This window comes from Saccopteryx bilineata, chromosome 1, assembly GCF_036850765.1.
Source record: "Saccopteryx bilineata isolate mSacBil1 chromosome 1, mSacBil1_pri_phased_curated, whole genome shotgun sequence".
Lineage (NCBI taxonomy): Eukaryota > Metazoa > Chordata > Mammalia > Chiroptera > Emballonuridae > Saccopteryx > Saccopteryx bilineata.
In genome coordinates this window covers 228,192,656-228,218,213 of record NC_089490.1, presented here as the reverse complement: position 1 = coordinate 228,218,213, position 25,558 = coordinate 228,192,656, and the positions used below count along the sequence as shown (strand labels likewise).

The 25,558-nt window shown below is 43.3% G+C and overlaps 1 protein-coding gene across 4 annotated transcripts in view; it reads right to left on the bottom strand.

The window, feature by feature from the left end:
* NVL (nuclear VCP like) overlaps positions 1 to 25,558 on the bottom strand; it is an 80,713-nt gene that overhangs the window by 6,097 nt on the left and 49,058 nt on the right. For all 4 annotated transcript variants that reach the window (XM_066237515.1, XM_066237517.1, XM_066237519.1 and 1 more), the window contains 4 exons: positions 10,836 to 10,942; positions 9,377 to 9,453; positions 7,136 to 7,224; positions 5,070 to 5,140 (listed from right to left, as the gene is read on the bottom strand). In XM_066237515.1, coding sequence (XP_066093612.1) covers positions 5,070 to 5,140; positions 7,136 to 7,224; positions 9,377 to 9,453; positions 10,836 to 10,942 — 344 coding nt within the window. The remainder of the gene's footprint in view (positions 1 to 5,069; positions 5,141 to 7,135; positions 7,225 to 9,376; positions 9,454 to 10,835; positions 10,943 to 25,558) is intronic.

The following is a 25,558-nucleotide window of genomic DNA, read 5'->3' as shown; positions in this document are numbered from 1 at the left end:
AGTGGATAGTGTCGACCTGGAAATGCTGAGGTCGCCGGTTCAAAACCATGGGCTTGCCTGGTCAAAGCACATATGGGAGTTGATGCTTCCAGCTCTTCTCCCCTTCTCTATCTGTTTCTCTCTCTCTCTCTCTCTCTCTCCCTCCCTCTCCTCTCTAAAAGGAATAAAATAAAATAAAAATTTAAAAATAAATAAATAAATAAAAAAGAAACATCAGCACGTAGTTGCATCTCTTTAGTTGTTCACTGACTACTTTTCGTATGTGCCTTGACCAGGGTGCTCCAGCCAAGCCAGTGACCCCTTGCTCAAGCCAGTGACCTTTAGGCTCAAACCAGTGACCATGACATGATTCCACGCTCAAGCTGGTAGGCCTGTGCTCAAGCCAGATGAGCCCATGCTCAAGTTGGCGACCTCAGATTTTGAACCTGGGACCTCAGCCTCCCAGGTCAACACTCTAGCCACTGTGCTACCACTGGTCAGGCAAGGTTTTTCTCTTAAATGTCAATGTTACAGAAATAATCAGGCAAATGGATGAAACATATAATCCTGAGTGTGAAGAAGAAAATCCAAGTGCTCTGGCCAGTGGGTGTGAAAAAACACTAAGTCAACAAGTTAACAAAACAGTAGAGTTTCTATGGTGCGGCTTTTATACTGGAGGACAAAAATAAGCTGTAATTTGTGTTTGAGTGAGGCTAGCTTTCTGACAGTGGGTCAGAAAGCAGGCAGAGGGGAAAGACTATATAATCTGCGATAATAACTACCTGGGAAAATAACTTCAAGGCTTCAACATTTATTAATAGTTAACCTACCCCAGATCGCTGGTGAGCAGTTAATACCGAAAAAACCAAACCAGCAAAATAAGTTATGCTCTATCTGTCCGTGAAGTGACACATACTGGATAAGAGAATCTGGCTTCACTGAGCAGAGAAATAAAAAATGGCTCGGCTGAAACGAAGATTCGGAATTCTCAAAAGCAACCGGCAGCCTGACCAGGCGGTGGCGCAGTGGGTAAAGTGTCGGACTGGGATGTGGAAGACCCAGGTTCGAGACCTCGAGGTCGCCAGCTTGAGCGCGGGCTCATCTGGTTTGAGCAAAACCTCACCAGCTTGAACCCAAGGTCACTGGCTCAAACAAGGGTTACTCGGTCTGCTGAAGGCCCACGGTCAAGGCACATATGAGAAAGCAATCAATGAATAACTAAGGTGTTGCAATGTGCAACAAAAAACTAATGATTGATGCTTCTCATCTCTCCGTTCCTGTCTGTCTGTCCCTGTCTATCCCTCTCTCTGACACTCTCTCTCTGTCTCTATAAAAGAAAGAAAGAAAAAAAAAAAAAAGAAGCAACTGACAAAGAGTCTAATCTTATTGGGGTATCTGTCATAACAAACTGCCAGTCTATTAAGTCTTCTTGGGACCACAATAGGACATAGCCTCTCACTGGAAGTCAGGACAGGGCAAGAACCTTCAGATGGAGCCTAACAGGTGGGTACCAACAGAGTGGGAGAGGATGAGGAATACAGGTTGGTACCTACCTCCCTTTTGGAAGAAATGTTGCTCATTGTCCTCACTTCCCACCTTCAACTAGTTATTGAGGATTTACCAGGTCGGGTGATAAATGTCTGTGTTTGGCCTCTAACCTAGATCCTACTGTTACGTGAGCCAATTGCTGGCTACGAAGTCCACTTTATATCTGTTACAAGCCAATCCCAAAGTAAGGATCATGTAACCCCAGAGAAGCAGCTGCGCCACGGAGAGGAGAACCAGCTACCAGGCATCCCCAAACTACGGCCCGCGGGCCGCATGAAGCCCCCTGAGGCCATTTATCCGCCCCCCCCCCCCCCCGCCGCACTTCCAGAAGGGGCACCTCTTTCATTGGTGGTCAGTGAGAGGAGCACTGTATGTGGCGACCCTCCAACGGTCTGAGGGACAGTGAACTGGCCCTCTGTGTAAAAAGTTTGGGGACCCCCGAAGACTGAGATTCTCCGGGCATGAGAACACGCTGAACACTTCAGAACGAAAGAGACCTGCTCTGCAGGCTTTGGGACAGAACCCACACACCTTTCTTCTTTTCCTTTGTAGACAGCTCCTGACTGTCTATTTAATGTTAACTCACTGCAAAGAAATTGCTGCTTCTGTTAAGTATGTCCAAAAGGCTAAAACATGTAGGAAGTACTATTCCTTTCCACATTTAACAAAATCTAGTGATCCTCTCTCCATGTAAAATAAATACTCAAAATCTCAACACTCTACCAATAAAGCAGAGGAGCAAGCTGATTATTACAAGTCAACTAACTTGAATACCAGTGTTTTATTTATGGCTTTCCATGCCAGGACTTGAAGTCATGTCGCCCCTTAGAGCCAGCTGGACAAGTCAAGTCCTAGCTGGCGTGAGCTCCACCTGAGCTACCAGGGAATCCTCTTGCTGTGGGGGCTAAAAACTGGGTAGCCTGTGCATCCGGGCCTGCAGGCGGCCTCCTTCCCCAACAAGAGGTTTCCATAGCGGCCTGCTGAAGGCAAGCTGTCTTCTCAACATCCTTGTTTTGTGGACTAATGAAGTCTTCTTTTTCCCCATTTACATTATTTGAGTTTCTGTCATTTACACTGATCTACACTGGTTTCACATTTACCTGCAAAAAGTAAGCAAAAGTGATAAGTAAAGATTTAGTCCTTAATGACCATAGCTCCAAGGATGAAAACACAGACAAATTTAGGAATCTGGTCAAGCAATTTCCAAACTTTGCATGCCACCCTCACAGCCGTCTATAATAGAATTCCTTGAACAGTAAGTGTGGAAGCTTTTCAAAGTCACAGCAAGCAAATATAACAAACACATTTCTAGAGAACCGAAGTGATCTTTTCAGAAGTAAAGAAAGTGACAAATGAGACATCCAAGGTCTCATATGTAAAAACCAAATGAACCGTATACAGTGTGGAGCAAAGTACATTTATGATTGTTGTTCCTATGGTAAATAATACCATAATTAATAAGTAATAACACCTGAATCAGCTGTATTTTGTGTACTCACACTGTAAACCTCCTTTTGCCACACCCTGTCCTATGTAACAATTAGAAAAAAAAAGTTTTTTTTTAGAAAAATTTTTTTAAAAGTTTTCAAACAACATGGAAAGTTAGAAATCACTTAGAAATAAATTTGATAAAAGACATGCAAGGTTTTGTTCACTGAAAACTCAAAACATGACTGAGAGAAATCAAACACATGGAGTTTTTTTATAAATGAATATATTTTTATAAGAGAAATTAAGTGAATCTAAATAAATGGTTGGATGCACTAAGTTCACAGCCTGGAAAACTCAATATTTTTACGAGCTCTGTTTTCCCACCTGACAGACTCAATGCAATACCATTCAAAATCCCAGCAGGCTTCCTTTGCGGAAATTGATAAGCTGCTTGTGAATTGTGTGAAAATGCAAAGAGCCTTTCTTATGACTCCAGTTTTTAGGCTTTTCAAGAGTGAGGGCACTCATACCACTAGTTTCCAATGGCCAGAATAAAAAGTGTCCATAATATTAACTGTCACCTGACCAGGTGGTGGTACAGTGGATAGAGCATCAGACTGGGATGCAGAAGACCCAGGTTCAAAACCCCGAAGTCGCCAGCTTGAGTGCAGTGTCACTGGCTTGAGTGTGGGATCACAGACATGACCCCATGGTCACTGGCTTGAGCAAGGGGTCACTCGCTCTGCTATAGCTCCCTAGTCAAGGCACAACATGTCCATTGAAATAAAAACATTGCCTCTAGTAAACAAAAATGCCTACAGGGTCAAGGCTGACTATTATTTCACCAAACAGGTGAAAAACTCAGCAGACGCTTACTTCACAGTCTGAATAAGAAGGAACTCGTGGGCCTAACCATTACTACCAGCAGCCCAAATCCCTTCACTGGTTATTTCACTTAAAAGAAGGTCAACTAACTTAGAGCTTTAGACCAAGACTGGAGGCATGGAAACATAGCAGCCCATTTCATGGAACTGGACTTTGCCTTACAGTTTTCAATCAATAATCATGATGAAAAATACTGAGCCTGGGTAATAAAGGGCTACTGACTTAAAGGAAGTTGTAGTATAGTCCATGAGCAGGGTCTCACCGCACAGGCACATTGCAGTAAGAGTCCAGAAATGAGAGATACCTAAAGGAACAAAACTTATCACAGTAGTATCCAACCCAGACATTTTTTAGGGCTGGACATTTCCCTGCCAACTCTCTGTGTCACAGCTATCTGACTTCACTGGATAGCAACCATTTTCACGTACTAGAAACAACACCTCAACAAAGTAAGAAACAACACGTAAAATCTGGCATTTTATGTAAGAAAAAGCCGGAGTAATTTCTTAACCTTCCTCTGGCCTTATGGTGAAGATGCTTTTAACTTTCCTGAAACTTACGGTTAAGCTCCTAGTGCTGAGTTTGGGTCGTCTGAGTCCAAGAAGATAAGCTATTTATTGAAAAGGGTGCGGGAAGTCAAATAATACTTGAATGAATGATTAAAAATCCTGAAATTATGGAAATAGACATAAGAGGTCATTGTCTGCACTTCAGTCTCTAAGCAGGATGCAAAATTATACCTCTTAAGAACATTCTCAAAAGGCAATTTTGCTTGTTTTCATGAGTTCCTAACTACTGGTCTAAATTCTAGTTTTTTCCTCTATACACTTAAGAACATTTCTTACCTTTATTTTTTTATTTTTTATTTTATTTTATTTTATTTTTTTTACAGAGACAGAGAGTGAGTCAGAGAGAGGGATAGACAGGGACAGACAGACAGGAACGGAGAGAGATGAGAAGCATCAATCATTAGTTTTTCATTGCGCGTTGCAACACCTTAGTTGTTCTTTGATTGCTTTCTCATATGTGCCTTGACCGCGGGCCTTCAGCAGACCAAGTAGCCCCTTGCTGGAACCGGCGACCTTGGGTTCAAGCTGGTGAGCTTTTGCTCAAACCAGATGAGCCCGCGCTCAAGCTGGCGACCTCGGGGTTTCGAACCTGGGTCCTCTGCATCCCAGTCCGACGCTCTATCCACTGCGCCACCTCCTGGTCAGGCCATTTCTTACCTTTTTTGATATAGATGATTTTACTTTCTTGAAAGCTTCTTCAAAGTGCTTCTGACTAACCTTGAGCACACCTGTGGAGCAAATACACAAATATACACATCAAGGTATGGTATATTAGTTGTAATTTATAACTTAGCTTTTCTCAAAAGACTTCCAAGGCGAACACTGAGGAAATTAGTGATGACATTGGTTCTAGTCTTTTTCAGGACAATATTCAAACCAGATATAGTTTGTTTACCAGACTGTATATAAGGATTTCTGGTAGCAAGAATTAATCAGATGCAACAGTATTATGTGACATGACTAATATGACCTATATATTTATGTTTCAAGACAGGGCATTCACACCAGATGGCTACTGTTGTGTTGGTTGCTATCTTTTTTTTATTTGACAATCTAAGGGAAAAGAGGTCAGTGCCCCTGACTAATTAGGCAGGTATTTCATGTTTTAAAAATTCCTGTAGCAAACCAGGTGAAAAATTGCTGTACTAATGTCAAGTCCCAAAGGACAGACAGCTGGAAATGCTAACTGCAGCAAAGCAGGGAATCAAAATTGAATCATCAGCGGTAGCACCACATGCACAGAGGCCTGTGAATGTTCAGTTATAAAACCCTCAAAAAGGACACTGTCATTTATGATTTTTTTTACAATATATTCTAATTTTGCTAATTATATCCCATCTACTTCCAAAAGGAATTTATTATAAAATAGATTACAATAAAAGAAGTTCAGAGAACTGAGTCATAAAAGTAAACAACAAAAATAACTGAGGGACTCCATGGTTAAGATATGTGGGCTGGCAAATCTAGGCTAATGCACGTACTGCTGGAACCACAAACAAAATTTAGCTCTAAGATTCTTGGAGGCAAAAGGAAAAAGGGAAAAGAAAAATCGGCACTGCCCCGGCTAGTTGGCTTAGCAGTAGAGCATCGGCCCAGTGTGCAGAAGTCCCAGGTTCAATTCCCGGTCAGGGCACACAGGAAAAGTGACCATTTGCTTCTCTACCCTCCTTTCCCTTTTTATCTCTCCCTCTTCTACTCCTGCAGCTATGGCTAGAATGGTTCCAGCAAAGTTGGCCTGGGGCACTGAGATGGCTCCATGGCCTCAGCTACAGGTGCTAAAATAGCTCGGGTGCCAAGCAACAGAGCTGCAGCTCCAGGTGGGCAGAGCACTGCCTGATAGGGGCTGGCCGCGTGGATCCCAGCTGGGGAGTATGCAGGAGTCTGTCTCTGCCTCCCCAACTCTCACTTAATAAAAATCAGCACAAATAAAAGAAGACATCTTTTGGAAATCTACTGAACAATAGATCAATATAGACTAGAACTTTAGCTGAAAGTACAAATTTAGGAAAAAAGGCAGGTCTTTTGAAGAAGGTATTCTACGAGTATTGCAAAGGACAGCCATAAACTGCAACTGATCAAACAATTAATTGTCACAAGAACCAAGGAAAGTAAAGGTTATTTGTGTGCTTGGCCTGGTTGGAATGCAGGTCACAAATTAATCTTTTGTGGTCACACATACCCAAATCATATGAAGACATTGTCAACTGTGAAGAATGGTGCAGAGCTCTGGAGATGGCTCTATTGTCTCATAACAACATATATCAAGTTTACATTTTGAAAGGAGAGTCCAAGAATATGGAAAATTATTTTAATTTTCATTTCTCATGTGTGCGTGTTTTTTAAAAATGCCAATTTAGGCTGCAAAAGTAGGTATTATCTTAGCAAAGAAACGAGAAGGTTTTCCAGAATTGATCAATAGACCAAATTTAGAATGAGGATGGCGAATGGACTCACTTGCCTAAATCTAAGCATTTGTATCTGATGATAGGAAAAGATCTGATACTTTTTGTTAGAAAGGCACCAAATAACTTTGGTTTCATCACAACTGCCAGCTACAGAGGTTGCATATTAGTCGAAACGTTTCTAAAATCTCAGAAAACACTAGTTTTAATATCACAGATAACAAACAACACTAGAAAATGGTCATGTTCCAGGCTAACAGTAGTTTGAGGTATCTAGAGTGATAACTGATTCGAATGGAAAGATTCTGGAGAGAATCATACCTTTTTCACTTTCGCTTTTCTGTCTTGCCATTTCCTGTCTCAGGGCACAGACCGAAGCTTCCCGCACCAAAGCAGAGAGATCTGCACCCCTGTAATAAAAAAGTATTATTTAGAAGAGAAAGCAGTCTGAGAGCAATATTCTTTAAGTCACATATTAAAGAATCAGAAAAATCATGGAGGAAAATATACAATGAATCATAAATAGTCCCACAATAATAGCTGTGGATACTTTCATGTTAATATAAAAAGTTTAGAACATCACTATTAGAAAGAAATTGACAATTTATAACTTTTTGTTCATGTGTCCTGAGCTTAAGTGCTGATGACCGCATCCTAGATTACCTAATGTCTAAATTAAGGTTATATAAAAAGTAATTTATGGCTCCATGTTCAAAAGGGGAAAATACAAAGACTAGAAAGTCTTTGAAGCACTTGATTCAAGTGCAGGCTAAGTAACTCATCATAAGTTATTTGAAATATGACAAAGACTAACAAGCCTTCATTTAATTATTTTGTGTAATCATCTCCTGAGTCCTATGGTCCCTGAGTTCAATGGAAGACACTGGTGCTGACTGGTGTTTCACATTACATCCTGAACAGTTCTTGGCGAGGCTTTGAGAAAGTGTTTGAACTTGGAACAAAACTTTATTTCCAGACCTTAACCTACTTTAATATACAATGTTGATGATCCACATAGTATATAAAATGAAAGACCTAGAGTTTCAATTTTCAACTGAATCCAATGTTTCTGTTGTCAAGTGTTAGGGTCATAACATTATTTAATAATCATGCACATGCTGGGCTAGTCATTCTTTTCCCAAATGTTAAATCTAACACTGGTGCTGGGACACCAAGGGCAGGTAGGGGAAAACTGTAGTGTTAAGAGTGTCTCTCAAACTGTGAAGACAGTGGCATTAAAACCCAAAATGTACACCACTCACCTCTAACCCCTTTATACACTAATGTCCTACCTGACATAATCCAAAAGATTTGGCCTATGGTGAATTCTGCCATCAAAACTGCCTCTGTGACTCAAAAAATCTTTTCAGATGTTAGTACTGAAAGCTGTAAACTACTCCCTTAATTATCCCCCCAACCCCCTGCAGTAGTCAGTTCATTTAATCACAGACTGGTATGGATCTGATCTCAACCAGGGGAAAAATACACTCTCCTTAAAGGGAAGCCTTGAGGGGCTTTCACCTCAGCCCCGCACCACCACTGCCTGGAACTCTGACTACTTCCCTTTAGTGAGACAATCACTGCTTTCCTAAATGCGCCAACATCATTGAGCACGGTGTGGCATCTCTCAGGTGTGTTCGATTGGTAGAACAAAGATGGAGACTCAGGACCCTTGATGTCCACATATTTAAAAATTAGAGCTAAAACTTTGTCTCCTGACCATACTCCCTAAAAGTGGCCAGCATGGTTTGAAGTGAAATCATACTGGTTAAGAGATGGTTATTTGAAATTCTCCAAGGACTAGAAATAACAGGCCTGAGTTATTACCAGTGGATATGTTCTTTGAATATAAAGCTACATTACTGAATAACAGACTCCTGAAGACCTCAAAGATGACCCCCCCCCCGTCACTTGCTCTGGCTTGGGAGAGCCCTTGTCTGGCCCTGCCCTATAGCAGCATCATGAACCCCAAGCACACTGTGGACAAGCAACAGTGCTTTTCAAATAAGCCAGAGGAGATATCTTCTCCTTTCTTCCTGTATACCAAAAATGGGAAAGGTAACAAATTTCCTTAGAACCATCTGAAGAACACGACAAAAACTCTAACCGCGGCAAACACATGCACACTGAAGGTAGAAGGGTCTGAGTCCCTGCCTTCACTGCAGGCAGTATGGACAGTCACGGGTAGATGTGCGGTGGAAAAGATTCTGAGCCTCGGAAAACAAAGCACTTGTGGATTATTCTCTTTTAAATGCTGAAGCACCTGGCTAACTGGCAACCAGTCAGAAACATTCTGGAAGGACAGTCTGTGAAGGACAGCAGTGGTGGTAGGGTAGCTGAATGACAAGAGTCAACATATGAGAGGATCCCCCACGTCCGGAATTCCCCTGAGTCTCAAGATGGCAGCTGATTTGCTACGAAAAGAGCAAGAAAGGGCCAACCCTAGCGCAAGTCCTCTACTGGATGCCTAACTTAGTCTCCCTACAACATCATTCTCCCTCATCTGACACGTGAGGAAACTAAGCCTCAGGGAATTCACGAACTTGACTTTGAGATCCTTACGAATAGCGGTCACAGCGATGGTCACCCGCAATCGCTTCCAGATTCACATCTGCGTCCAGTGGGGGTTTGGTGCCATTCTAAATAATAGAGAAAAGAGGATTTTTCATTGAGGGTTTAAAGACCAATAACTTCCCACATAATAGGTTCTTAATAAATAGCACTGGCTACTTGAATAAATGTATACAACTGACTCCCAAGAAGTGTTAATATGATTTTTACAAATTTTAACTTTGAGAAATGAAGTTTAAAAGCAGGCTCCAAAGCTGGGCAAGTTAAAGGCAATTAATAAGTATGAAGTTTAAGAATTTGCCTGCAGCTGCAGCAAAAACAAAACATCACCAAGAACAAAATCACCACTTCAATCTTCCCAAAGGTGAAGGACACATTTCTTTCGCCTGATTAAATGTGGCAAAGGCTTAAGCAGTACTTAGCTCTGATGTGCACCTGCGCTTAGACTTGGGTTGGCTAGGAGGGGAGAAATAACACTGAAACTGGCCAGGAGAGGAGGAGCAGGACTCTGCTCTATAACAAACACCAGGAGGCCTATGCTCAAGGTGTCCTTTCTTAACCCTTTACCTAAACTCAACCCTGACCTTGGTGCCAATTCCCCTTTAGCTCATACCAAGAGATGCTAGAAAGGACAAGTATCAGAATAGTCTCAGAATTCTAACACTTAACACAGTATCTTGCATGCAGACAGTATGTGTTAATAACATTGTTAGTATCTCTCAGACACAAACAAAACAATTTTTTTCTTCTTTTCCAAGTGAGAGGAGGGGAGATAGAGAGACAGACTCCCACATGCACCCTGACTGGGATCCACCCAGCAACCCCGTCTTGGGCCAATGCTCTGCCTATCTGGGGCTGTCCTGTGACTGAGCTATAACAGTTTTCAGTGATTTAAAACGTATGAAATAGTTAGATGATAGGTTCATCAGTATTTATTTATTATTTGATTCATAACTTACATATGCATTGCATATGATCTTTGTAGCAATTATTACATTAGAAAAAAAATAGTTTAATAAGAAATACAGAGAAAAAACGTGAATAAACACATGCCATTCAGCTTTGAGGTGAGTGTAAATATCAGCACGGCAGTGCTCCAAGCAGGACGTGGTTCAGATCCTGCACCTGCGCAATCTATCACCTGCCCATCGGCCCATATTCGGCTGGCGCCCTCTCCCTTCCTCCCAGCAGGGCATGTTCAAGAATTTCATAAACTGTGCAGATGTTAGCTGCTATAATGCATTTAACTCTAAATTACCCTTTTCATTTTAGGCAATTGAAAAAGAATAAAAAGTCTCTTCGATTATCAGTTTACCTTCTCCTTTGGGAGACAGAAGCTGGGTAAATATTTAAATTTGTAGAAAAGGAGGTGACTGGGCTTCCTAAATTACTACTTGAATGTATTTCCAATGAGAGGAACAGACGCAAAACCACCACTTCCTCTACTTACTTTTGTGATAGTTTTTAAGATGGCGTGACGGTCTGTTGGTGGTGGCAAACCCACAAAGAGGGTTTTATCCAGGCGTCCTGGGCGCAGGATTGCAGGGTCAATGATATCTAGAGGAGGAGGGAGGAAAGAATCTTCAATAAAACAGAATCTTTTTTTTTTTGTTTGTATTTTTCTGAAGCTGGAAACGGGGAGGCAGTCAGACTCCCGCATGCGCCCGACCGGGATCCACCCGGCACGTCCACCAGGGGGCGATGCTCTGCCCATGCGGGGCGTCGCTTCTGTTGCGACCAGAGCCACTCTAGCGTCTGAGGCAGAGGCCATGGAGCCATCCCCAGCGTCCGGGCCATCCTTGCTCCAATGGAGCCTTGGCTGTGGGAGGGGAAGAGAGAGACAGAGAGGAAGGAGAGGGGGAGGGGTGGAGAAGCAGATGGGCGCTTCTCCTGTGTGCCCTGGCTGGGAATTGAACCCAGGACTTCTGCACGCCAGGCCAATGCTCTACCACTGAGCCAACCGGCCAGGGCTAAAACAGAATCTTTTATAAATATAATTAACATGAAATATGGGAAGAGGACATTAAAAAATCTTTTTCTCATTGATTTGAGAGACAGGGAAGGAGAAGCATCAACTCATTGTTCTACTTAGTTAATCCATTTAGTTGTGCACTCATTGATTGCTTCTCATACATGCTCTGACTATGGATCAAACCTGCAACCTCGGTGCACTGGGACATTTTAGCCACTGAGCCACCCGGCCAAGACAAGAGTATATTTTTTAAAAGAAAAATTTCCAGACCTGTGGTGGCACAGTGGATAGAGCACCGGCCTGGAATGCTGAGGTTGCTGGTTTGAAACTCTGGGCTTGCCAGGTCAAGGCGCATATGACAAACACCAACAAACAGCTAGGGTGAAGCAACTACTTCTTGTCTCCTCCTGCCTCTGTAAAGTCAATAAATCAAATTTTAAAAAGGATTAGACTTTTTAAAAATGACAAGCTTCTCCTTAACAAAATAGGTTCTTAGAAAAGGAAAAAGTCCACCCCCCCTTCCTTCCCACACCTGCTTTCCTCAAGTCCTCCAACTCAAATAATGGACTCCTGCCCGCACCTCAGACACAAGGAAGGCTTCTCCCTTCCCTCTAGCTGGAAACACATTATATCAAGTCTGCCTCCAACTATCTTGACCCTCAGTCAAGGCCAAATGTAATGTCCTCCTAACCAGTCTACACCTCCCCTCTCTGGGAGCCCTTGTAATGCTGCAGGGTTACTTCCTAAAACACATCCAATTCTCTCGGCTCCTGTCCCCACCACAGAACGCAGCCTGACTGTCAAAGTCATGTTATTCATAAGCCTGTCGAAGGGTCACCTGATTTTACAAGGTAAGCAGTCCCAAACCTTCTGCTCTCAGGAAACCCTTGTACTTAAAAAAAAAAAAAAAAGACTATTGAGGACCCCTTTGTATCCTGTCTATTTTGCCCTTCCCTGATCCTGTAGGCATTCCCTGGACATTCACTAACCGGTTCTGTCACTATAGATTAGTTCACATTTTCTAAAATTTTACATAAGTGGTTATCATACTGTATGTACTCTGTCAACTTTCTTTTACTCAACATAATTATTCTGAGATTCACCTAAGTTGTTATGTGTATTCATACTTAATTCTTTTTATTGCTGAGTGGTACTCCATTGTATGGCTATGCCGCATTTGTCTTTCTAGTCTTCTGTTGATAAACACGTGGCTCGGGTCCACTACCAGACTAGTGCAAATGAAACTACTATGAATAACCACATGCAAGTCTCTGCCAGGCTGTCATTGCTCCTCGGTGAATACCTAAGTGAGGGAGCAGGGCAGTGTGGCTACATCACACTGCAGGTGTATGCTTAACTTTTAAAATCTGGCAAACTATTTTCCAAACCACTCGGACTGTTTTGCATTCCCATCAGCAGTGCATGAGAATTCCAGTTCCTCCATACCCTTACCCATACTTGGCATCATTAGTCTTTTCAATTTTAGTCTTTCTAAGGTTCATAGTAATATCTCTTTGTGGCTTTCTTTCTTTCTTTCTTTAGTTATTTATTTTCAATTACGGTTTATATTCAATATTTTTTCTATTAGTTTCAGATGTATAGCATAGTGGTTAGACAATCATATGCTTTATAAAGTGTTCCTCCCAATATTTCCAGTACCCACCTGGCACCATACATAGCAATTACAATATTATTAAGTACATTTCGTACTTGACATTCCTGTGACTATTTTGTAACTACCAATTTGCACTCCTTAATCCCTTCACCTTTCTCACGCAGTCCCCCACCCCCCTCCCCTCTGACAACCATCAGCCATGACTGAGTATCTTTTATCCTGTGAGCCATGGTGCATTCTGAGGGCTATACTCCGTGTTCTATGACCTAGGTTTGAAAAGTCTGTCTTTTGTTAGTGTCCTGACACTAGCTATCCTACATGTACCTCATGTACTGGCCTATCTAGAATGCATAGGTACTTATCTGCTTTTCGCCCTTAAAACACTAGGAAGTATGCAAGGGATGGATGTTCTGGGAAGTGAGAGAGGCCACCTGACTCACTGGCATCTTCTACATAGCAGATGTGGAATGAGATCCTGCTCTTTCCCATCTCCTCCCCAAAGGGCCCGATACCTTTCCCATCTTTTTTTTTTTTTGTATTTTTCTGAAGCTGGAAAAGGGGAGAGACAGTCAGACAGATTCCCGCATGCGCCCGACCGGGATCCACCCGGCATGCCCACTAGGGGGCGACGCTCTGCCCACCAGGGGGCGATGCTCTGCCCCTCCGGGGCGTCGCTCTGTTGCGACCAGAGCCACTCTAGCGCCTGGGGCAGTGGCCAAGGAGCCATCCCTAGCGCCCGGGCCATCTTTGCTCCAATGGAGCCTCGGCTGGCTGCGGGAGGGGAAGAGAGAGACAGAGAGGAAGGAGGGGGAGGGGCGGAGAAGCAGATGGGCGCTTCTCCTGTGTGCCCTGGCCGGGAATTGAACCTGGGACCTCTGCACGCCAGGCCGACGCTCTACCACTGAGCCAACCGGCCAGGGCTCCCATCTTGGTTAATGCCAACTCTTTCCTCCCGTTTTCCAGACCCGACTCCCGGAGTCCAGCTGGGTACCACTTCCCCACTTCCATATCCAATCCACTAGTAAACCTTGTCTATTCTGTGACACAGAATGTCCAGACTCTTCTGCATCCCCAGCCATCACCTGGTACAACCAACAGCCTGCACTTAGTTTATTATTATTACATTTCCTGTTTCCTAACTAATTGTGTCAATGACAGAATTTAGGTCAGAGTCAAGATATCAATTCTGATATTTGCAATGAAAATGTCACCAACAATCCCAAAACTTTAAAGACAAAATGCATTCACTCAAAGATGAGGTGGATGCCCGAAGAGGAACACCCCTTCATAGCTGCTGATCAAGAAACAACTTAGTTAAAGAAGATGTGGCACATTTACACTATGGAATACTACTCAGCCATAAGAAATGATGACATCGGGTCACTTACAACAAAATGGTGGGATCTTGATAACATTATACGGAGTGAAATAAGTAAATCAGAAAAAAAACAAGGCCCTGGCCGGTTGGCTCAGCGGTAGAGAGTCGGCCTAGCGTGCGGAGGACCCGGGTTCGATTCCCGGCCAGGGCACACAGGAGAAGCGCCCATTTGCTTCTCCACCCCTCCGCCGCACTTTCCTCTCTGTCTCTCTCTTCCCCTCCCGCAGCCGAGGCTCCATTGGAGCAAAAATGGCCCGGGCTCTGGGGATGGCTCTGTGGCCTCTGCCTCAGGCGCTAGAGTGGCTCTGGTCGCAACATGGCGACGTCCAGGATGGGCAGAGCATTGCCCCCTGGTGGGCAGAGCGTCGCCCCTGGTGGGCGTGCCGGGTGGATCCCGGTCGGGCGCATGCGGGAGTCTGTCTGACTGTCTCTCCCTGTTTCCAGCTTCAGAAAAATGAAAAAAAAAAAACCACCAAAAAACAAAAACAAAAACAACAACAACAACAAAAAACAAGAACTGCAGGATTCCACACATTGGTGGGGCATAAAAATGAGACTAAGAGACATGGACAAGAGTGTGGTGGTTACGGGGGGCGAGGGGGAGGGAAGTGGGGAGAGGGGGAGGGGCACAAAGAAAACTAGATAGAAGGTGACGAAGGACAATCTCACTTTGGGTGATGGCTAGGCAACATAACTGAATGACAAGATAACCTGGACATGTTTTCTTTGAATACATTTACCCTGATTTACTGATGTCACCCCATTAAAATTAATAAAAATTTATTTATTAAAAAAAAGGATAATGAGTTTTATGAAGTGAATAAATAAATATTACAAGCATAAAAAAAAAAAGAAACAACTTAGCCTGACCAGGCGGTGGTGCAGTGGATAGAGCATCGGACTGGGATGCGGAGGACACCAGGTTCGAGACCCCGAGATCACCAGTTTGAGCATGGGCTCATCTGGTTTGAGCAAAGCTCACCAGCTTGAACCCAAGGTTGCTGGCTTGAGCAAGGGGTTACTCAGTCTGCTGAAGGCCCATGGTCAAGGCATATATGAGAAAGCAATCAATGAACAACTAAAGTGTTGCAACGAAAAACTGATGACTGATGCTTCTCATCTCTCTCCGTTCCTGTCTATCTGTCCCTCTCTCTGACTCTCTGTCTCTGTTAAAAAAAAAAAAAACTTAAATGTTCATCAATCAGTGAATAAAATGTGATGTATCCATACTATGTAATATTTTCCAGCACTAAAAAAGAACGAGGCCCTGACAAGCTGGCTCAGTGGTAGAGTGTCCATCTGGCATGTGGAAGTTCCAGGTTTGATTCCCAGCCAGGGCACACAGGAGAAGCGCCCATCTGCTTCTCCACCCCTCCCCCTCTCCTTCCTCTCTGTCTCTCTCTTCCTCTCCTGCAGCCAAGGCTCTATTGGAGCAAAATTGGCCCAGGCGCTGAGGATGGCTCCATGGCTCCAGGGCCTCGGCCTCAGGTGCTAGAATGGCTCCAGTTGCAACAGAGTAACACCTCAGATGGGCGGAACATTGCCCCCTAGTGGGTTTGCTGGGTGGATCCCGGTCGGGCATATAAGGAAGTCTGTCTCTGCCTCCCTGCTTCTCACTTTAGAAAAAAACAAAAAACAAAAAACTGAAATATCGATACATTCTACAACATGGATGAACCTTGACAACATTACTTAAAGTGAAAGAAGCCAGACACAATAGCCCACATGGTATGATTCTATTTACATAAAATATTGAGAACAGGGAACTCTACAGAGATAGAGGTCAGTGGTGGCCGAGGGCTGTGGGTGGGGGAGGATGGGGAGTGACTGCTAACAGACACAGATTTCTTTTGAGGGTAATGGAAATGTTCTAAAATTAGATTATTTGGGGTAGCTGCACAACTCTGTAAATATATTCAAAAGCATTGAATTGTATACTTAAAATGGGTAAAATTTATGGTATATTGAATATGTTATTAAAGCAGTTTACAAAAACTGGATCTTCAGAATAATAAAACTCTCAGTATATCCAATTAAAATTATTAAAAGATTAGACAGCCTTCATGAAACAGTCTCTTCTATGATTCATTAAGCAAATACTGAGTCCTATTATGTACCAGAGTTCCTATAAATCAGCAGAGGTGATGCCAGGGCCTAAGTTATTTTTAAAAGGGCAGCACTGTGCCAGAGGGCAAGATATACAGGCTTGACTATGACATCACATCATTGTCCAATTGCATTCAAGGAGCATTCAACCATGATCCAAGGCCATTGAGACTAGAGAGATGAGAGAACATGACATTTACTTGGAACTTAAGTGGACGAATAACAAAATACATACTTTCTTTGTAAGTCATCCACTCTTTCATCTTATAAATAATTATTATGGGGTTACAATGGACAGAGATTTAAGCTAGAGCTACCTCTCCAATATAAAACTGCAAACCTAAGTCTTGCCCAGAAGAAGCTTAGACATCATCATTTACTTACTATTTTTCCAACTGACTCAGATAAAGAAGGCAGAAACTTTCTGGATGCTGAACTGCTACTGAGCTGAATTTCTACCAAAACAGATACCTACCAAGGAGAAGAAAAAGTATAAGCTGGCGGCCCTGGCCGGTTGGCTCAGTGGTAGAGTGTTGGCCTGGCATGCAGGAGTCCCAGGTTCGATTCCCAGCCAGGGCACACAGGAGAAGCGCCCATCTGCTTCTCCACCCCTCCCCTTCTCCTTTCTCTCTATCTCTCTCTTCCCCTCCTGCAGCCAAAGTTCCATTGGAGCAAAGCTGACCCGGGCGCTGAGGATGGCTCTGTGGTCTCTGCCTCAGGCGCTAGAATGGCTCTGGTTGCAACAGAGCGACGCCCCAGATGGGCAGAGCATCGCCCCCTGGTGGGCATGCTGGGTGGATCCCGGTCGGGTGCATGTGGGAGTCTGTCTGCCTCCCCATTTGCAGCTTCAGAAAAATACACACACAAAAAAGAAAAAGTATAAGCTGGCGAGGCCCTTTGAGTTTCATAATCTATGTATGCTGTGCAGGAGTGTTGTTAACCAGCTAGACAGGGAATTAAGTGGGAACAGGTAGTTCTTCAATTGAGAACGTCTTTTACAGGAGTTGATATTTGAAGAAAGGAATACAAAGATGAGTGCAGGAGAGAGAAAACTAGGCCACCCATGGTCTAGATCTGATTTATACAAGGAGCTTTACGTCCTCAGGGTAAGCACAGGAAAGTGGTTTATCTTCAGAGCAGGATGTGGACCTTGGTATATGTAGTATCAGAAGAGGGCTCGCACAGTGCTTCAGAAAAACCCAAGGCAGAATGGGAAGAAGATAGACAGTATTTTCATTTACTTTCTAAATATCAGTACCTCAAATATTAGGAAGAAAAATAAAGACAGAAATGGAAAATAGGAAAAAAGAAGAAATTTAGAAGATCAATTCAGCTTTAAAACTCACCATGTACTAAGTATATACATGAAACAAATAAAAAATCAAATATAAAGGACCATCTGACCATCTGGCGCAGTGGATAAAGAGTCAGACTGGGATGCGGGAGACCCAGGTTTGAGACCCCAAGGTCACCAGCTTGAGCATGGGCTTATCTGGTTTGAGCAAAAATTCACCAGCTTGGACCCAAGGTCGCTGGCTTGAGCAAGGGGTTACTCGGTCTGCTGAAGGCCCATGGTCAAGGCACATATGAGAAAGCAATCAATGAACAACTAAGGTGTCGCAATGCGTAACGAAAAACTAATGATTGATGCTTCTCATCTCTCCGTTCCTGTCTGTCTGTCCTTGTCTATCCCTCACTCTGACTCTCTGTCTCTGTAAAAAATAAAATTAAATTAAAATTAAAAAAAAAAAAAAACCTGACTGGGCGGTAGTGCAGTGGATAGAGCGTTGGACTGGGATGCGGAAGACCCAGGTTCGAGACCCCGAGGTCGCCAGCTTAGGCAAGGGCTCATCTGGTTTGAGCAAAAGCTCACTAGCTTGAGCCCAAGGTCACTGGCTCGAGCAAGGGGTTACTCGGTCTGCTGAAGGCCTGCAGTCAAGGCATGTATAAGAAAGCAAGCAAGGAACAATTAAGGTATTGCAATACGCAATGAAAAACTAATCACTGATGCTTCTCATCTCTCCGTTCCTGTTTGTCTGTCCCTGTCTATCCCTCTCTTTGACTGTCTCTGTAAAAATAAATAAATAAAAATTTAAAAAATATAAAGGAACATAATGACACAGATCTTTAAAGAAAAAAAAGCAATGCCTACATATTACGGGAAAAACATTTCAATTTAAATTCTATACCCAGCCAGGTTGCCAATCAATAACAAGAATAAAGATGATTTCAAATATATGAGAACTGAAAACGTTACCTCCTACATGACCTTTCTTAGCAAAGCCAGTAATAAATGAGCTCCAGCAAAATGGAAGAGTAAACCAAGAGAGATACATGATTAGAAACAGAGTGCAAAAAAAAAGAAAGGCAGTAAAGGTAAGGCCTGAAATAACAGCTGTTTCTACCAGACCTAGAAAGGGAAGTCTCTGGAAACAAACCAAAAAACAATCAAATGCAATCGATACATTATCTAGATCAGTGTTCAGCAAACCGTGGCTCGCGAGGCATATGCGGATCTTCCATAAAATACCACATTTTTAGCAAAGGCCAGCTTAGAAGTACCCTAATTAAGTTAATAACAATGTACCTATCTATATAGTTTAAGTTTAAAAATCTGGCTCTCAAAAGAAATTTCAATGGTTGTACTGTTGATATCTGGCTCTACTGACTAATGAGTTTGCTGATCATTGATCTAGATAAATAAAACTGACTGTTGTATAATGTATCTGATGAAGAACAGTAACACAGAAAAAAAGCAAAAGAAAAAATATAAGGATTACTAAATCTAAGAATAAAAAAGTCTAATAAAAAAGTCAAATGAGCCCTGGTCTTATAGCTGGGCTGGTATTGTCCTGATACAGAAATTGTGGGTTCGATCCCCAGTCAGAGCACATACAGAAACAGATCAATGTTCCTGTCTTTCTCTCTCTCCCTTCCTCTCTCTCTCAAATCAATTTAAAAAAATATTTTTAAAAAGGTCAAATGAAAAAGGAAGCAAGCATAGTATTATTCTTAGGAGAGCAGAGAGAAATATTTACACAGTCATAAGTAATGTAAACACTGACTAGTGGTTTAAGCAAAGTTGTGATAAAACTGTTAAAAGACTGGGAGGATAGAGTGAGAGAACAGAAGGTGCAGGGTGAGGGCGGCGGGTGGGGAAGTTTAACGCAAGACAGCAATCTGCATCTACCATACAGAGAAGTTCACAGGCAATGTGTGAAACCAATAAGAAAAAACAGTTTGAAGATATTACTTGAAATATGGAGGAAATATAGAAAAAACAGCTCAAGGAGTTTATAAGTGGTGGCCACTGGGAAAGGGAGGGAGAAGAATGGGCAGCAAACCCAGTTTTTGTTATAAGCTTTGCGATGTCATTTTATTTTTTTAATATTATTTTTATTTTGGCTGACAGGCGGTGGCACAGTGGATAGAGCGTCGGACTGGGATGTGGAGGACCCAGGTTTGAGACCCTGAGGTTGCCAGGCTTGAGCGGAGGCTCATCTGGTTTGAGCAAAAAGTTCACCAGCTTGGACCCAAGGTTGCTGGCTTGAGCAAGGGGTTACTCAGTCTGCTGTAGCCCCACAGTCAAGGCACATATGAGAAAGCAATCAATGAACAACTAAGGTGTGGCAACAAAAAACTGATGATTGATGCTTCTCATCTCTCTCTGTTCCTGTCTGTCTGTCCATATCTGTCCCTCTCTCTAACTCTCTGTCTCTGTAAAAAAAATAAATAAATAAAAAAAATCTATCTATCTATCTATCTATCTATCTATCTATCTATCTATAATTTTTATTTTTACTTCTTTATTGATTGATTTTAGAGAGAGGAAGGGAGAGATGTGGTTCCCAGGAGCCAGCTTCTCTGCTTCCTTCTCCTTGCTGTGCCCATTCCAGCTCCTCCGCCCAGCCCGCACAGCTCCTGCTGTGCCCATGTCCACTTCCTTGGTGGAGCTGGGTCAGGCTCCCTGTACCGTTTCATTGGAAATCACTGAGTGGGAAGATGCTTGTGGGCACCGCCTGTGCGAACCATGCTAATGGAGGCCAAAGACACAGGGAAAGGCCTTGGAAGATGACAACTAGTGGGGCGGGAGAGAACATGCCCAGGAACACAAGGCACCAGGCATGTTAGTAAAGAAGCCTCTTTGCAAGGGGATTCTCTGGCTCAGCCACTCCAGCTGATGGCTAGTGGGTCAGAGATGAACCATCTGGACAAGGCCTTCCTGGATTACTGACGTACAGAACTGTGAGCAAAGCAAAGACAGCAATTTTAAGGCACTAAGTAATGCAAGACTTTATCAGTCAGCAATATCTTGCCAAAACATCAGACAAGAAGGAATTTCTTAAAGCTGAGCAGAAAACAAGTAATAAACAATCCAACCAGCCTGACCAAGGTGTGGTGCAGTGGATAGAATGTTGGCCTGGGACACTGAGGACCCAGGTTTGAAACTCTGAGGTTGCTGGCTTGAGTGTGGAATCACAGACATGAACCCATCGTTGCTGGCTTGAGCCCAAAGGTCGCTGGCTTGAGCCCAAAGTCGCTGGCTTGAGCAAGAAGTCATTGTCTCAGTTGGAGCCCCCCAGTCAAGGCACATATGAGAAAGCAATCAATGAACAACTAAGGTGCCACAAGTATGAGTTGATGCATATCTCTCCCTTCCTGTTTGTTCCTCTCTCTCACTTAAAAAGAAAGGATAACTATAATAATAATCATCATCCAATCAGAATGTCAAAGGATGGTGCACAAAAGTCCAAAATGGTCTAATAAGCAAGAATGCAAGTGAGGCCTAACCAGGCAGTGGTGCAGTGGACAAAGCGTTGGGCTGGGACAAAGAGGAGCCACGTTAGAAACCCTGAAGTCCCCAGCTTGAGCACAAAGTTGCTGGCTTGAGCGTGGGATCATAGACATGACCCCATGGTTGCTGACTTGAAGCCCAAGTCGCTGGCTTGAGAAAGGGGTCACTCACTCTGCCCCCTGGTCAAGACACATATGAGAGAAAAACAATCAATGTACTAAGGTGCTGCAACGAAGAATTGATGTTTCTCATCTCTCTCCCTTCCTGTCTGTCTGTCCCTATCTGTCCCTCTCTCTGTCAAAAAAAAAATAATGCAAGTGAGAAAGAGGTGGAACATTCATTTACAAAGTTGATAGGCCTTCAATACAATGGGGTTTGATACAGGGGGAAAAGGGATGAGTAAGGTGCAGTGGACAGGAAGACAATACTCAAGGGTCCTGGAAAAAACAAAACCCAGGTACCACATGATTCATTTGTCATTCATATCACTGGTTAAACTCAACAGTCTATTATAGCCAGTTCTGGGTTTTACAGCTGAGGAGAAGATGGAGCATGGAAAAGCGTTCAGAGATGAGTGGAGAGGTCACGGGAAAGCCCCACGAGGAGAGGTGCTGTGCCTGGACTGTTCTGCAGACGAGGATTTAAGTCAAACTCAGTGATTAAACCGAAAGAGTTTTCACATTAAACCAACAATCACCAATGGTGACTTCAGGTTAAGATAGAATTGGTTATTTTAGACAGCAGACCAAAGACTGTCTTCTTGAAATGTCTTTAGAAAATATGTGTTTCTATTTAGAAAAGGTAGGTGATTCTGTCCAAAGCTGAGACTCAGGATTTCTTCCAGGAAGACTGATTTTATGACTTAATGGCTATTCCCACTATCACCAAGGAGTTTATGACTAACAGTAATCACTAAACATTTACTTGCCACACACACTGTGGTATGCTGCCAGCATCACTTAACCTTTATGACTATCCTGACAATTAGGTATCATCTTTAGTTCACATATAAAGAAACAATGATTAGCAAGATGAGGTAATATACAGTGTGTCTGTAAAGTTATGGTGCACTTTTGACCAGTCACAGGAAAACAACAAAAGACAATAGATATGTGAAATCTGCACCAAATAAAAGGAAAACTCTCCCAGTTTCATACCTATTCAGTGCAGTGCGATGCGGGATCCATTTGTTGCCCTACACACATCCAGACGATAGTGAAGTTCTTGCCACACACGGGTAAGGACATCTGGTGTAACAGAGTGAATAATGTCTATGATTCTCTGTTTTAAGTGATTAATGTTGTGGCACTTCGTTATAAACGCGCCGATATTCACGTTGCCCTTTGGTCACAGATTCGAATTTAGCGAGCCACAGAACACACTGAATATTCCTCTGTACCGTCCACATCTCGACTGGCATGGCCGTGGGCTGCTCCACTGTATACACGGTGTTACATCATCATCTGCGCATGCGCACATGCTGCCACATCATCCTACAGAAACTGGGAGGGTTTTCCTTTTATTTGGTTCAGATTTCACATTTCTATCGTCTTTTGTTGCTTTCCTGTGACTGGTCAAAAGTGTACCATGACTTTACGGACACACTGTATGTACAAGATTAATGTCACATAATAACGAGTACTTTTGGTCTTTGACCCTAGTTCCTGGCATAGAGCAAAAATCCTTAGAATTTCCTATTAAGTCTTTTTTATGCTAATAAGGTGACTCTTGGCTGGCCCCAAGATAACCTCAGGATGGGGATGATTATAAGAAAGACCATCCTAGGCCCTGGCCGGTTGGCTCAGCGGTAGAGCGTCGGCCTGGCGTGCGGGGGACCCGGGTTCGATTCCCGGCCAGGGCACATAGGAGAAGCGCCCATTTGCTTCTCCACCCCCACCCCCTCCTTCCTCTCTGTCTCTCTCTTCCCCTCCCACAGCCAAGGCTCCATTGGAGCAAAGATGGCCCGGGCGCTGGGGATGGCTCCTTGGCCTCTGCCCCAGGCGCTAGAGTGGCTCTGGTCTCGGCAGAGCAACGCCCCAGAGGGGCAGAGCATCGCCCCCTGGTGGGCGTGCCGGGTGGATCCCGGTCGGGCGCATGCGGGAGTCTGTCTGACTGTCTCTCCCCGTTTCCAGCTTCAGAAAAATACAAAAAAAAAAAAAAAAGAAGAAAGACCATCCTTGTAAGGCAGGGGTCGGGAACCTATGGCTCGTGAGCCAGATGTGGCTCTTTTGATGGCTGCATCTGGCTCACAGACAAATCTTTAATAAAAAAATAATAACGTTAAAAATATAAAACATTCTCATGTACTACAATCCATTCATTTCCTACTGCTCATGTTCATGGTTGAGGGTGGCTGGAGCCAATCACAGCTGTCTTCCGGGACACCAAATTTTTATTGGATAATGAGTAACATACACGGGTCGTTGTGAGGTCAGGAAGTAAACTTCCCTCCTTTAATCAAGTAGTCAGCTAGCTAATTGCAGAAACCCTTTTGACAATCGATGAAACGGTCAAATATAAAGCAGCACTTCGACACACGCCATATTACATTTGCATCGAAATATCCAGCGGGGAACAGCAGGAAGAAAGCATGTTAAGAGCTACTGTGTGGAGTGCAAGCTAGTCAGCAGCAACTCCGTGTTTGGACCCAACAAGGTGACTGGAATTCGGCTAGCTTTGCTGGTGCTTTAGCAATTGTGAGAAATGGAAAGCCATTCACAGATAGGGAGTATGCCAAAACACTCATGCTTGATGTTGCCAATGAACTTTTTGAGGACTTTTCGGATAAAGACAAGATAATCAAGCGAATAAAAGACATGCCTGTCGGCAAGAACTTCATGATCGTACCATCATGATAGCAAATCAAATTGAAGCAACACAAGTGAGGGACATAAATGCAGCACCATTCTTTTCTCTCACTTTGGATGAGTCAACAGACGTAACCCATTTACCCCAGTTCAGCGTGACTGCAAGGTATGCTGTTGGTGACATACTACGTGAGGAAAGTCTTGCTGGTTTGCCTATGAAAGAAAAAGACTTGCACGACAGCAAGCAGAGTTGGCGAGCAAACACAAATGGGAGAGATGAAAAAACGTCAACCCGCAGGCCAGCTGATTGTCAAAACTTGGAATACGCTTCCCGTCACATACCACTCACTGCAGCGTGTGAATATTGCTATACGGACAATGTTTGGCTCTACGTATGCATGTGAGCAGTCTTTCTGACATCTAAAGAACATTAAGACCAACCTACGATCATGTTTAATGGATGGAAGTCTCAACGCCTGCATGAAGCTTAACCTCACCATGTATCAACCAGACTACAAAGCCATCAGCAAAACCATGCAGCACCAGAAGTCGCAATAAAGGTAAGAAGTACTTTATTCACCATTGGTTAACAACAGCATAACAACGTTATTAAAAAGAATTCAGAGACTTATTGTACTTTAAAAGTGTTGGTCTTACATAAAATGCACACATTTACCTGTATTTAGTGTTAAACATATTGTATGGCTCTCACGGAATTACATTTTAAAGTATGTGGCGTTCATGGCTCTCTCAGCCAAAAAGGTTCCTGACCCCTGTTGTAAGGGTTGGAACTTGGACCCAAATATCTGGAGAGAGAAGGGGAAGCTGAAGATTTGAATTCAATCACATGGCCAATGCTTCAATCAATCATGGTTACATAATAAAACCTCAATAAAAACACTGGCCATCAAAGCCCAAAGGAGCTGCCTGGTTGACAAACACAAGTGCCTGGTTGGTGATGTGCTGTGACTCCAAGGAGAGGGGCATGGAAACTCTGCCCTTCCCCAAGCCCTACTTGTATGTGTATCCTTTATAATAAACTGTAATTCTATTAGTTGTTTTAGTGAATTACTGAACTTGAGATAGGTCATGGGAATCCCCAAATTTGCAGCAGGCTGGTAGGAAGTGTTCCAGAGATACCATTGTGGCTGCCCTCTGAGTTGGGGGCAGTCTTGTAGAGGACTGACTCCTTAAGTTGCAGTATCTGACACTGCATCCAGGTGGTTAGGGTCAGAACTGAATCCACCTACTCAGCTGGTGTGAGCCCAGTGGGGGTTGAAACAGAACAGTTACATTTTAGCTTTTATAGTAACTTACAAAGAATGAAAAATTATTATCAGCTTGACAACTGGTAAGTCCATTCAAGGAACTGAATTACCATATCACTGCTATCAGACATAGTGGTTAACACAAATATCAGTGTGGGGGCAGCTATGCCACAGTGCGTCATATGGGCTGCAAGGTATTAAGCAATATAAAGAGATCTAGGATCTAGAGTTA